This window comes from Falco rusticolus, chromosome 9, assembly GCF_015220075.1.
Source record: "Falco rusticolus isolate bFalRus1 chromosome 9, bFalRus1.pri, whole genome shotgun sequence".
NCBI lineage: Eukaryota > Metazoa > Chordata > Aves > Falconiformes > Falconidae > Falco > Falco rusticolus.
Window position 1 is genome coordinate 40,481,609 of NC_051195.1, and position 13,406 is coordinate 40,495,014.

Genomic DNA, 13,406 nt, shown 5'->3' on the forward strand with positions numbered 1-13,406 from the left:
AAATTACATGAAATTACATCCAAATTTTGTCTTGAAATGCTAGTATATGACAGATTACGATCTTCAGAACTACCATTTCTGGTTGAACAGACAAAAAAAGGTCACTGAAATTTGATGATCGCTTTTCCATCTTTGTAACTTTCTGCCACTTGGCAGAATTTTCATTCTGCCTGGCTGCAGCTCCAGTTATGTCCCATGCAGCAACACCAAGACATTACTGACGTTTTGTAAGCAGGCCCACAATAGCTTGATCTGAGGCAACGCAGTTAACAACACAGGTTAGAAAGGGAATGCTAGCCGCCGTGCAGGTAGCAGCCAGACTGCCAGCACAGGACTCTGAAGATGCAGTTTCACTTTGCTACCAAACCACCTAAGAAGGAGTGGCACTGTGTCTTCATTGCCGTTCTTACCAGAGGCAAAATTATATGTAAGATTAAAGCTAGTATATGGATACCTCTCTACTTTGCAATCACACCTTCGCTTTGCCACAAAGCACCAAAGTGACCCAAAAAGCTATTATGCCTTCATCAAGATAAGCTTAGCCTGAAATAGTGGTGCTTTGAAGAGGCAGCAGCAAGAATTATAAATGCTTTTTCCCTGAGGAAAATAATTGGTTTGCTCTGTACTCACTTTACAAACATACACAATACTTACCCAATACGATCCACCAGGTGATCCATGCTCTCATCTACCAAATGTCTGTTGGTTTGTCTAGTGCCAAATCCCTGTTCTTTGAACATCTTTGCAAATGCCAGAAGTTCATCAGGTGCCATTTCGAAGTATGCATAGTAGAGGAAGATGACTTCCAAGAGCATGGACTGTTCACGGAGGCATTGCACAAACCAACGGGAGACCTGACGTTCTGTCTGCACAAGGAAAAGTTCTACCATCATATGTTGAAGCTCACAGGTCAGTCAAAGCAGTTACAAACTGAGAAGTGTTGAAGCATTTCAACAGCTTGTGTAGCCAGCGGTGTGTATCAATGGCAAGGAAAGCCACTATAAATACAGAGTGCTGATGCACACTGTTAGTCTGGATCTGTTAGCCTAGGGCTATCAATGGATTTATCACAAGGAACAATATGTTCCACACAACACTCTCTGTTTCTGAGCAAAGTGTGTTCTCTTAAAGAGAAACATCCTGTTTAACTGTATCTGCACATAGGCATTTTCCACTACACTACATATACAGAAAGACTTTACAAGTTTGATAAATAATGGCAGAAAGAAAATACCATGAGATTTCCATGCGTTTCCCATGTAGGAGCTTCTGCTCTGTACAGCGCTTCAAACTGTTTCCGGTAATTAGGAACTAGTTCCTTGTCCAGTTTTTCAACACACTGGAAGTACTGTGCCTTAAATAAACAAATAAAAGTGAACTTCTCACATGCACCTCACCTGCTTTTTACAATCACAAGTAGACAATTACTACACAACTTAAATATTTAGCCTATTTCAATGACATCACCCCGACAAAAAGGTTTCTTTACTCACTGTGTAAGGGTGCCTCTCATCCTGAAAATAAGTGAGTAGATGGAGGACACAGCGCAGAATGCAGATCCTCTCTTCATAGTAATAGTCAGCAAGCTGTGAATATATAGTGTAATCAATACCAATTTAGTATCCTGTCCAGCTCCCATACACTTTCCATACATTGCCAAGGCCTTCCTCACAAGAATATATAGTGCTCAAACATTACTACAGATGGAGTTTCAACTAAGCAGTTTTTAAGATATCTGGAAAAAAAACCAAACCAATATTTAATTAACTTTACAAAAGTCAATAAAACATGCCCATAGGGATATGTCTATAATTACACTGCTAAGAAACTTGGAAAAGAAAGGCAAAAAGACAGATGATCTCTTGTTCCTCATGCCTGTTACCCTCTGTCAGATATAATCATCAGTCTCCATTTCAGAGTTGTCACTTCAGACAGTAACATAAACCTACAAGCTTTGGAAAACAAGGAGGCGTGTCTGCCCAGCTAAATTCCCTGATACTAAGCCTAAAATTTCCTTTCTATAGCAACTGTTAACACTGTTCAAACCTATAAGCACATCCCCTTATTTCAGAACCAGTTTCTAAAATTTGTTCTTTATATGAAGGAATACCTCAATTATTCCAAGATTTTCTGGATCCATAGAAATAAGGTTGGTTCTCTGTCAACAGATCTTTTCAACAGAAAATACAAATGGAAATGACTAACCTTCAGCATCAGAGCCTGACTCTGCCTTTCATCCTGAAGAACTGTCTGTAAGCAAAACATAACAAAATAAATATTTATTGCAGAAATACCTACCGACAAAATACATGTTCACAAAAAAGACTGACATAAACAAAGGACTTTTTTTTTTTCCATTTCTTTCGGAAAGACAGATTCCAAAAGCACAAACCCAAACCACTCATTTTTAACTACATATTTATTCTTCATCTCCACTCGCTCTCCTTCACAAATCTGTAGCTCTCCTGTACTCCTGACACAGAGAGCCGAGTTCCTGCAGAGAGATCAAAGCAGGAGGAGATACTAGAAAGTTAGGCCTGGATATCTGCTATCACATTCCTTAAAGCAGCATTTGGGCATTGTAATTTCAAAGAAAAGCTACAAAGCCATTTCCAAATAAGAACTCAGACTAACGTGACCATATGCATGAACAAACCACGGGTATTAAGGAAAGATGTGGAGTAAATAGAACATAAATAGGAGCTATGGACCTTCAGTGAGTCCCTTGTTCCTCTGTAATCCTCTTGCAGGTAACACTGTAACAACTGCACACTCTGCTCTTCATCCAGACCCTGGGGGTGGAGAGAGAGGAAAAAAAAAAAAGAGATGCTCTGCAATGAATTAAAGGCAACTGAATCCATTAAAGATGAAGATTCACCCCAAATACTCAGGCAGCTCCTCTCTTCTAAACAAATAACTTCCAAAATATGTGAAAAGAAAACTTTTGCATCAGGCAGATGCTTGCTTTAGTCACCACTTGTTTAAAGCAAAATACATAGGCTTTGATGTCACTTAGATGGAGCCACTTTAACTTCAGCAAAAGGGGCATAACCATCATTCAAATGAAGCTACCGTCCCCAGCCACTGAATTTTAAACTTCCAGCTTGAAGGAACATAACCTTGCAGGTAAACCGACAGTATTTTCAAACATGGCAACCAATTTAAGGGACAGAAGTTTTTAGCTGAGCAATTTCAGATGTCTTGAAAGAACCCGAGACCAAAACCAGGTGGCTGCTTCTGAAAAGCAGGGCCCTTTGCAGCAGAAAGAGATGTTAACCAGAAAAACCAAAGTACCTCATGGTCACTAACCACTTTTGAAAATTTTGACCTACAGCCTCAACATGTACTTCTAAGCTCCTTCAGGTTATTTTGAACTGAAAGGAACTTAAGTTTGCCTCTATTCAACATCAACAAGTTTACTTAAATATCAGAATCCAAATAATAATGTATTCCAAGTGCAGGAATAAAATACAATCAGATAGCACCTTCACTCACCAAAAACTTGCTGACCCTCAGACCCAACTCTTTCAGTGGGGCAGCCACATCTTTATCAGCTTTTATTTTTTCTGCTGAAGTTGTACTAAAGAAGAAAGAAATTTTAGTCATTAAAAATGCATGGTTCCAAGGAATGAACTAAATAGCCTTAGTTTTATCATTTTAAACTGAACATTTGCTTTTTCCTCAATGGCCTTTAAATATTTCATACAATATTCTGTAACCTTCTCACCAGACAAAACTCAACACCATTCATAACCTTATTACTATGATAAATGCAGGCTACATTCATTCCACCTGTTCCAATAAGGGAATCCAGTTATCCTTCTGGGATGACTGAGTGTCAGGAGGAGTCACTTCCTCACAGCCTGCATACTTGCACGTAATTGCTTCAGCTCAGCAGAGGCAAGGGTTAAGAGCTACCTAACATTAGTAATGAGAGCAGAAACTGCTGTTGCTTCTTTCTGATCTGTATTTCGTGCCCAGGATGTTATGTGGATTCAGTACTTTTTCTTACTACTCCTCTCCTGAACCTTCAAGTCATGCAAGGACTAATAATCTATTTCTATGTAATCAGGAAGAAATATTCAACATAATACTCTACTTATTTAGGAGACCCTGTTTTAGAGATTAATTTCTAAGATCAGGCAATCACCATACCTTGGCGGTTTATAGTATGAAAGTCCCGCTAACAATCTCTGCCAATGCTTGTTCAATTCTGCTGCAATCTGTGCCTAAAAAAAAGAACCAAATACTACTGAACAGACTCCTCCTCAACATATACTGCCAAGTATCAGATTTGTTAAATTTAAGTTGCAGCAAAGGAATTTCACCACCACAAAGAGAAGGAACAACACAAGACAAGCATTTTTGATTCAGACTGATTCAAAGTACATTATTGTACAAGACAGCTCGCTGCCTTGCCTAATCACAGGAAGGGAGAGAAGATAGGAGGCAATGGACTGGATTCACAACCATTTGGATTTCCAACCTCTGGGCAAATTCTGGAAAACATGGGCTCCATCCCTGCAAATAAGGAAGCAGGCTGTACCACTCATGAATACACCAGGCCAGCCAGCCTAGAAAGTAGAACTCATGTCTTCTCCAGAAGGGAACCACCTTTTCACATACACCCTTCCAGGTAGTTCATGAAGCAGCTATTAACAAGGAATGGAAGAATGAACAAGTGGCAGAGATAAAGGAATAACAATCACACTGAGGGAGAAGAAAAAGCAGCAAAGCACATTTTCACTAAGATACAAAGAGATGTACAAATAATATATTTGGCCATGGAGTCCATTCAGTTATGGGCAAACCTGCTTAGCAAAACAGGGACTTACCGGTTCTCTTAAAGCTGATCTGCCGAGAAGAATTGTCCATAATTCTCTGCTGCTCCTGTAAGCAAAGGGAAAAGGTGGAGAGTATTTTAATGATGAACACTATTTCAGACTGCCATTTAGCTTACCCCTTTTCAAACCCGCAATTACATCAGAGCAGATTGCATTGCAATAGAAGATGTAAGAAAAATGATTTAAGGAACATTAGTTTTTAGCTGTCCAGTTTCCCACGTCCTGGAAGAACCCAGGAAAGTCCCAAAGAGGGTGACAACTGATATAGCAAGACTTGCAAACTCCTGTTAAAGAAGCACCACATTTATATCTGTTTCCTAGCTCAATGTGATTGTGCTACTTGGATGTTTGAGGTTAGTAAAAAGAAACCCAATGAAGCACAGAGCAGTATTTCATGCAGTTACATTTGATGCTCTCCTCCGAACAAATTCTTCTGTAACAGTTTCATCCTCCACTCTAAGTGGAACATAAAACTGGAATTGAAGAACTGCAACACCTTTACAAAAGGTAGAATCATTTGCTGCAGGTCTTCAGAACATTCACCCTCGACTTCTTGTTTCTCCCCAAGTATGCTGCACAAAAGCCAGTCTGCACTATAAGGTACTACAGATCAAATCCTGACCCTGCTACATACATCCAGGAAAAATTAATCTCCCCACAACAGCTCTGAAAAAAGATGTTTACTAAAAAAAATATTTCAGGAACTTAAGAGAAACGATCATTTGTCAGCAGCGTAATCCAAACCAGGAGTTAAACACCACAGCTCCCCACGCAAAGACTATCTACAAAAGCAAGAACACTCATTAACTTATTTTTAGAACAGTACCATCAAAATAACTCATGATGGCAGTGAAAGTCATATGCAACTTCTGACACATGGTGCCACTTAAATGAACAGTGAGACCTATTATTTCCAGTACACCTAACAACATAATTTCCACCAGCTAATTCCTCGATAGTTGGGTGCACCTCCCAGTGTGTAAACTAACGAACCTCTCCGATTCAGTCAGCTGCTGCAGGCGCAACTGCTGCGGCCCACACTGGGCACTGGAAGGCCACTGAATTGTACTGGTAAAAGAACTGCCCAGAACTGAGCACCAGCCCGGCAGAGCCAGCCCTTCTGCTTTTTACCACGTCCTAACCGCTTCAGTCTGTCACAGAGCATGGTTTGGTGCCGGTTTGTTAATTGCTCCGAGACAGCTAAGGAGGCAGAGCGCTCTCCAGGTGATCACACGTGACAGCACAGCAGCGTTGTCCCAGGAGGGCTTACAGGCATTCACTGAATAAGAATCAGACACGTAGGAACGCTCCAGAGCATAAAACGTTACAATAAACGCCAAAAAACGTGTCCAGGGCAAACAAAAGCACCAATCTAAAGTGATGACTGAACTTGGGGTTCAACAAATCGCCTCCTTTACACATCCTCCAGATGGCTACGCTGGCCGCTCTGTCGGCAAAGGGCTGCCCAGCAGGTGAAGCCCAACGGCCCCGGGACCGGCCAAGGCCTGGTCGGCGCCTCCGGGCGGCGTGAGTGGGGCTGCAGCCTCGCCTAAGCGAAGGCTCCTCGCAGAGCTACCGAACGCTCCGCCTGCCACAATATGGCGGAGGAAAAGAAACCCAAGAGCCGCCGAGCAGCCACCGCCGGCCGCGGGGCTGAGCACCCGGGCTCCCCGCGGGGCGCCTCAGCGAGCGGCACAACGGCGAGAGAGGGGCGGGGCATGGCCTCGCCGCGCGCGCGGGAGGCGGGACCAGGCCGGCGCGGGCCCCTCCGCCGTTAACCCTCCCTGCCCCACCACCTCCCCCCCGCACCGCCCGCCGCCGCCGCCCCCCTCATCCCGCCCCGCGGAGGGTCCCCGCGCGCGGCCGGGATCGGGGCCGCCCTCGCGCCCGCCGTCGCCGCCGCGCCCCCGCACCTCGCGCACAGCCCGCCCGCCGCCATCTTCGCTCCCCTCTCACGTGACCCGCCGCGCTGCGCCCTCCCCCCCGCCTCTCCAGCGCCGGCGTCACGTGGGGGCCCCGGCCCGGCCCCGCCCGCGTCATGTGACCGGCGGCAGCGGCAGCATGGCGGCGTCCTGCGAGGTGGGTGCGCGTTCGGTCCCCGGTGCAGCGGGGAAGGCCGCGGCCCCTTGGCGGGACCCGGGGCTCGCCCGGGCAGCGTGCTCCGGCACCTTCCGGGGACTGTGGCGGCTGCCGCGGCTCTCCAGTAGGGAAGCCTGGGGGAAGGGGGGCCGCGCCGGGCGGGGAGGAGGGCCGGTGCTGCAGCCGGACGAGGGCTGCCCGGCCTTCGGCAGCACGCCCGCAGGAGGCTTCCCCGGGCAGCGGGTGACGGGACGGGCAGCAACTGCTTCGTCCGGCGGGGGCTGGGTGCGGCGGGCCCCGCGGCAGCTGAAGGGCGGGTGTGGAGGAGGGAACTGCAGCAGGCACAGGAGAATGAAATAACTCGGCACTGAGATAGGCCGTGTTACCGGAGCCCTGCCCTGAGGCGGAATCCCTCCCTGTCATACGGCCCGGCTGCCGTGTCTTGCTGTTGATGCAAGAGCTGGGCTACAACCTTAAAATTGCCAGACCGAGGGGAAGGTCTGTTTCAGCCTTTGGCTAGCATGTGCTACTTACTCTGCCTCTTTTCAAACAAGTCTTAAGCTTCCCCCTCCCCTGTGCTTAGAAATAAGGGGTGGGACCCCAAAACCATTATTAGCTGTAGGTAGATATTGCCCATGCCGCTTCCATTTTAATGACTGTATGATTAATTGTTCTCCCATTCTGTTTAAAAATGAGTTGCAATGGCAAAAAGATTACACTTGGCCTGATTTAGCTGTAAAGCAACAGTAAACCTAATGAAGTTGTTGGGCAATCAAGTATTTCAGGCCAAGGATGCCATAAAGCAATGCATTAGCAATTCGGAGTCTTCAGTGCAAAGTCATGAATAACTAAATGCTCCAGAGCCACAGTGCAAGGGAGCTTGATGGTACAAACTTCAATGGTTGCCCAGTAATACTACTACTAAGTTCTTAATCAGCTTTATAATCTGGTGATACCATTCAACACTGGATGAAACCCCAAACCAGAACTTTAAATAAACTTCTAGTCTTCCGTGAGCTAATGTAGATATTAGCCGTGAGCCTGGCAAAACAAAATTTAATAAGTTTATTGCAGATCAGCTTAAGATTAGACCAGAAAGGATGAAGCAATCCAAAGTTTCAGCTGGAGATACCTTATCCAGCAGGGATAGATACAAATGGATCAGCCGTTCTATTGCCAACAGAAATACAGAAACTGATACCTTTAAAGAACCCCAAAGAGGTGCCAGTGTAATGGCGTTGGCTTGTGTATGGTTAAGACATAACATCAGATTACGAAAAAGGAGAAGTAAAGGTTGCCAGAAAGCAATAAATGCTGGTGAGAATTGCATAAGCAATTGCTGGTTGGGAGTGCCCACAGTACTGCAAAGATAAGATGTGATTTAACCCAACAGAGTCATCATGTACATTGCTAATTATCTCAACTATTTATCTTATAGTCCAAAAGTTTAAAGCAAAGTTTAGTTTGGTTGTGAGCCTTGATTCAGAGAAGGGGAAGTGCTGTAAATGCAGTAAGTGTTTGTGAGACAGGGGAGTGAGGGGATATAGAAAACAATGACAGCTTTAGATCATGATCAAGAATGTCTTACAAGGTTTACTTACCCTTGAATTTGAGAGAAATAGTGCATGCCAGAGGTTAGTTAAATAACTTATAAAGTAAGTAAGATAAAGTAAGCATTTTTAGGATGACACTTGCTAATATTTGTCCGTTGTCATTAATGACTAACAGTAAAATATTTCACATATTTGTACACATCTAGAGTCTGCGTAAAGTAGGAGTGTGGGATTCTCACTTGGAAAATGGGAATGAAGGTAGCTGACGGGGAAGAGGCTGTGCGATGAGTTAAAGAGAAATGGAGCCGATATCTTTCTTTAAAGATAAGGAAGAATAAATCAGACTTTTTTATTCATGTATGAAACTGTGTAATAATTACATGATATGGCTACAACACAGCCTAGAGTTAAACAGAAAATTGCCGATATGTCAAGATGGACTAGAAGTGTATTTTAGAATACACTTTTAGAATTTAGAATTGCTGTAGTAGCAAAAGAAATTAAGCTGCTTAATACTAAGGGTGTAATAAACATCCTCTCATGGCTACAGGCAAGATGAGCCCTGTTCATTTTTCTGTGCTCAGATCTCCAGCTTAGCTTGACAGGCAATAGATCAAAATTAGATAAAGTATACCATTTGACTCACCACCCCCAACAATTGTGATATTTTCTTTCCTACTTCTATTGTAAATACTATGCAGCATTATAAAACACCTGCTGCAGTAGTAAAGTATTCAATCATAACACCAGTGACAGAAGGAGAGAAAGGTACGTCGAGGGTTCTGCACACCAGTGGGAGGAGAAATATTTAATAAAAGGAGGAACATTCTGGAAAAACATACAGTGAAAACTACCTACAAAATTAGGTTCCCAAGTTACCTTTACACTTTTAAATTAACTATCCTTCAAATTCACACATCACAGTGACCCTTCTGGGAATATTCATGGCTTATTTGCTTCACATTTCAGTTCAAAGACACTGCAACAGAAATATTTGAAACTGAGTATCTGTATCTGAGTACTCCGGTGTTTCTGCCACTGCAGGCTGACCTCTCGGACTCTCAGAGGAAGCTACTGGTTTTGGATGACCATTACCTCATTGGTTTTTGGGGGTTTTTATCCACCTGTGTGTTGACATTAACAATTGGCACATAATTATCAGTTTAAATTAAGCTTAAGACCAAAACAACTGTGTGAAAGCTTTAGCTTTTCTAGCAGTCACTTTAATTGTTTGCTTTTTTTTTTTTTTTTTTTAATAGGGATTGCAGTAGCATGAAAAGGAGTTCTTCCTAATGGACAACTATTGAGCACATCGGGGACTCCTGAGAAAGATTTTGAAAGCTTGAGCCACATTGGACTGGAATCATGTTAAACAAGCCAGTGCTGGTGGAATCCCTGATCGTGTTGATCATTGTTCTCTTTGTGCACACAGTGGTGTGGGACCGGTACTCTTGGTGTGCTGTCGCTCTCGCCATCCAGGCTTTTTATGTCCAATTCAAATGGGACCGTCTGCTCCAGCTGGGGGGGGCTGTATTCCAGTTCCGTGCAGCAGCAAACAGCGGCCTCCTGCCAGCCAGCATGGTCATTCCCTTGCTGGGCATAGTGATGAAGGAGAGGTGCAAGTCTGCTGGCATTGTGTACTTCGAACGTTTTGGAATAGTCGTAGCTTCCACTGGCATGCTGGTTGCTCTCTTTCTGTCTGTGATAGCAGTTGGCATCACAAAACCTGTGCCAACCAACACTTGCATACTTACTGGTGTTGCTGGCAGTGTAATTATCTATACCATGAAGCACTCTTTGACTGTTTCAGAAGTGATAGAGGTCCTAGAAGTGCTGCTAATATTTGTCTACCTCAGTATGATCTTGCTGTACTTGTTGCCGCGATGTTTCACTCCTGGAGAAGCATTGCTAGTTCTTGGAGGTATAAGTTTCGTTCTCAATCAGCTCATTAAACGCTCCCTGAATGTAATTGAGGGCAGAGGTGATCCCATAGACTTTTTCCTTCTGGTAGCTGTTGTTGGAGTTGTTCTTCTTGGGCTTTTTTTCACTGTGCTCTTCATTTTCATGGATTCGGGTACGTGGATCTCCTCCATGTTTTTCCACATGATGACAGCGGTGCTAGGCTTAGGGGTCATCATGCCTTGGCTGTACAGACTGATCCAGAGGAACCCTTTGTTCTGGCTGCTCCAGTTTCTGTTTCAGACCCAGACAAGAGTTTACCTTCTTGTATATTGGTCCTTTTTGGCTGCTTCGGCGTGTGGTGTAGTTTTCTACCAGAATGCTAAGAGATCATCTGAATCTAAAAAACACCAGGCCTCAACTATAACCAGGAAATATTTCCATTTCATTGTTGTAGCTACTTACGTTCCTGGACTAATTTATGACCGCCAGCTTCTCTACGTTGCGGCAGTACTGTGTCTGGCAGTGTTTGTCATCTTAGAGTATATTCGGTACTTCAGGATCAAACCATTTGGCCAAACCCTTAGGCATCTGCTGTCTCTCTTCTTGGATGAAAGAGACAGCGGACCTCTAATCTTGACTCATATTTATCTCCTCCTTGGCATGTCCCTCCCAGTGTGGTTGTTCCCCAGATCTTGTGCTCCTAAAGGTACCTTGCCTGGGGCAGGGGCACTGGTCCCCTACTCTGGGGTACTGGCAGTCGGGGTAGGAGACACCATTGCCTCCATTTTTGGCAGCACGGTGGGGGAAATCAAGTGGCCAGGAACAAAGAAGACCTTTGAAGGGACAATGACTGCTATTTTTGCCCAGATCATTGCTGTGGCTCTTATTCTGATTTTTGACAGCAGTGTGAACCTCAACTCCAGCTATGCCTGGATTCTGGCATCTGTGACCTTAGTTTCACTTTTGGAAGCTTATACCACCCAAATTGATAATCTGCTGTTGCCTCTCTACCTCCAGATAATGTTTATGGCATAGCAGTGTTTCTAGGAACAGAGGTTCCTCCCTTTCTAGAGAGAAGTGGTAACAGAATATGCACAGCCAGGAGAGCTCAAAGCTGATATAAACACTGCTTTTGGTACAGCAGATAAAATTGTTCAAAGCAGAAATGAAAAAGACCTATTTAAAATAAAGGTTTTGGTTTGGTCTTGGTTTTTTTCCCCCCATTTAAAACACCATGAGTTGCTTTATGTTCTCACAGGAACACAAGCATAACTGATAAAAACAGCATTTGTGTTTAATAATCCAGTTTAAGTTTCTTCTGGGTGCCCAGAGGCAAAGGAAGTAGAGGCAGAAGAGGTAAGTCAATTAGGAAAAAAAGAAATAGAAAAATATGCAAACCTCTCAGATGTTGCCACCTCTGTATCTTATCGGAGCCAAAACTCGTTTTGCTGTACTGAGTCCTGCCATCTTGTACTACTGAATACGTGAACTCTGTGTTTCTGTATAGGCACAATGTAAAGCATGTTTTAGAACAGGGGTGGCCGCACAGAGTGAGTACAACTGTCCAGATGTAGCCGGTCACTGTCGGCAAGAGCCGCGCTAACGCACTGCGGTGCACGGATGCAACTTCAGACTCGGGAGCTGCAATAGCTCTGCTCGCCCAGGGCAGGCAGGGGAGGTTTGCGAATGTAAGAGACTGTTTATTCCAAACAGCGCTAACGAGGGTTGCAGTTTTAGCCCTGAAGGTTTATGCAACAAGAAGAATGTTTTTTCTTCTTCCAGATCTTAATCTCTAGATTCACGTGGAATAATATTCAATATAGGAGAAGAAGCTAAGCGAAATCACAGATAAAACTAATTACACATTAATAACAAAAGCAGAAAAATCTGTTAAAGTCAATAAACTTTTCTAATACTACTGCAGTTTTCTACTTTTCACATTTTTTCAGCTAGATATCTAATCAATTTATAAAAATGCTTCTATCAACAAATTGAGTAAAGCCATTTAACTGTGTCCATTTAATTAAAATAACTACCATTTTGTGGCCAAAAAAACCCACCTAATTTTTACATATTGAACACTTCTGTATTGACGATCTCTTCTCGCCAGTTTGCCAGGTGTCCATTAGAGCAAAACAGGGCTCTTGTCTGCAGGAAGGAGTTTTAACTCCTGACGCTTCTTTGACTCACTTCTGTGAACAGTTTTGTGCGAGCCCAAGCTCACGCAGCACACAGTACGGTCCCTGCCCTGGTCTCCATCTCAGGGCTGAGAGCAAGACCAGGGCGGAGGTGAAGCTGCTGCTGTGGGCCAGCGGAGCCGGCCCCAGGAGCCGATGTTGTGTTTGTCCCTGCAGAGCAGAGCGTGGCCCAAGGCACCCACCGCCTGCCTGGGGTCGGTGCTGCTTCTCCTGAGGGTCAGCACCGGCCCGTCGGCTGTGGTTAGTAACGCAGTGAGTACTCGGGTACTCTTTGTAGGAAACCAAACTCCCTAACTGCGCTGGGCTGAGCTTCCTTGGCATCCAACAGGAGACCCGGCAAATCCCCTCCAGCTCCTTCCTTTCATTTACGCGCTTGAGCTGGATGGTGTGTGCTGCGGGGCGCGGTGGTGTGAGAGAGAATCTCTGATAAACCATCACTCTGCAGCTGGAAGGTGCCATTTCAGATCAACTCTTCCAATGGAAAGGGACAGAAAAAGCTTCAGCTGCTTCTGTCACAACCCACAGCCCTCACCGCGGATGCCACAGAACAGCGCCAGGGGCGAAGGGACCCGCTCTCCCCCCACCCACTCTCCGGGCACAGCAGTGACCTGGGGCACAGCGTCCCCGCGCTAGCCATTACCCTGCGGACCCCCGGCCCCTGTGGGCCCCCCCCCTGCAGCAGCTGGCAGCTGTGCGGGACCCGCCTGCCCCGTCTAGCAAAGCCCGAAGGCTGGAAGGAAACCTCCCCCCTACAGGAACCCCACTTGACTATCTCACACCAAGAGCCAGGGCTGGGCGGTACCTCCACCATGGCTCGTGCCAGGCTCCAG

At 45.0% G+C, this 13,406-nt stretch overlaps 2 protein-coding genes across 2 annotated transcripts in view; one reads left to right on the forward strand and one right to left on the reverse strand.

Annotated features, from left to right (window-relative positions):
• Positions 1-6,819, reverse strand: part of NUP188 (nucleoporin 188) — a 29,374-nt gene extending 22,555 nt beyond the window's left edge. Inside the window, exons 1-9 of the mRNA XM_037401081.1 lie at positions 6,758-6,819; positions 4,836-4,890; positions 4,156-4,229; positions 3,496-3,580; positions 2,712-2,792; positions 2,206-2,250; positions 1,494-1,586; positions 1,235-1,354; positions 655-866 (exon numbers count right to left, since the gene is read on the reverse strand). Coding sequence (XP_037256978.1) covers positions 655-866; positions 1,235-1,354; positions 1,494-1,586; positions 2,206-2,250; positions 2,712-2,792; positions 3,496-3,580; positions 4,156-4,229; positions 4,836-4,890; positions 6,758-6,783 — 791 coding nt within the window. The 5' untranslated portion in view covers positions 6,784-6,819. The remainder of the gene's footprint in view (positions 1-654; positions 867-1,234; positions 1,355-1,493; positions 1,587-2,205; positions 2,251-2,711; positions 2,793-3,495; positions 3,581-4,155; positions 4,230-4,835; positions 4,891-6,757) is intronic.
• A 45-nt stretch (positions 6,820-6,864) lies between these two features.
• Positions 6,865-12,296, forward strand: DOLK (dolichol kinase). Its single transcript, XM_037401183.1, has 2 exons — positions 6,865-6,923; positions 9,736-12,296. Exon 2 carries the CDS (start codon positions 9,842-9,844, stop codon positions 11,411-11,413), a length of 1,572 nt encoding a protein of 523 aa, XP_037257080.1. The 5' UTR covers positions 6,865-6,923; positions 9,736-9,841; the 3' UTR covers positions 11,414-12,296.
• Positions 12,297-13,406: the final 1,110 nt, after the last annotated feature.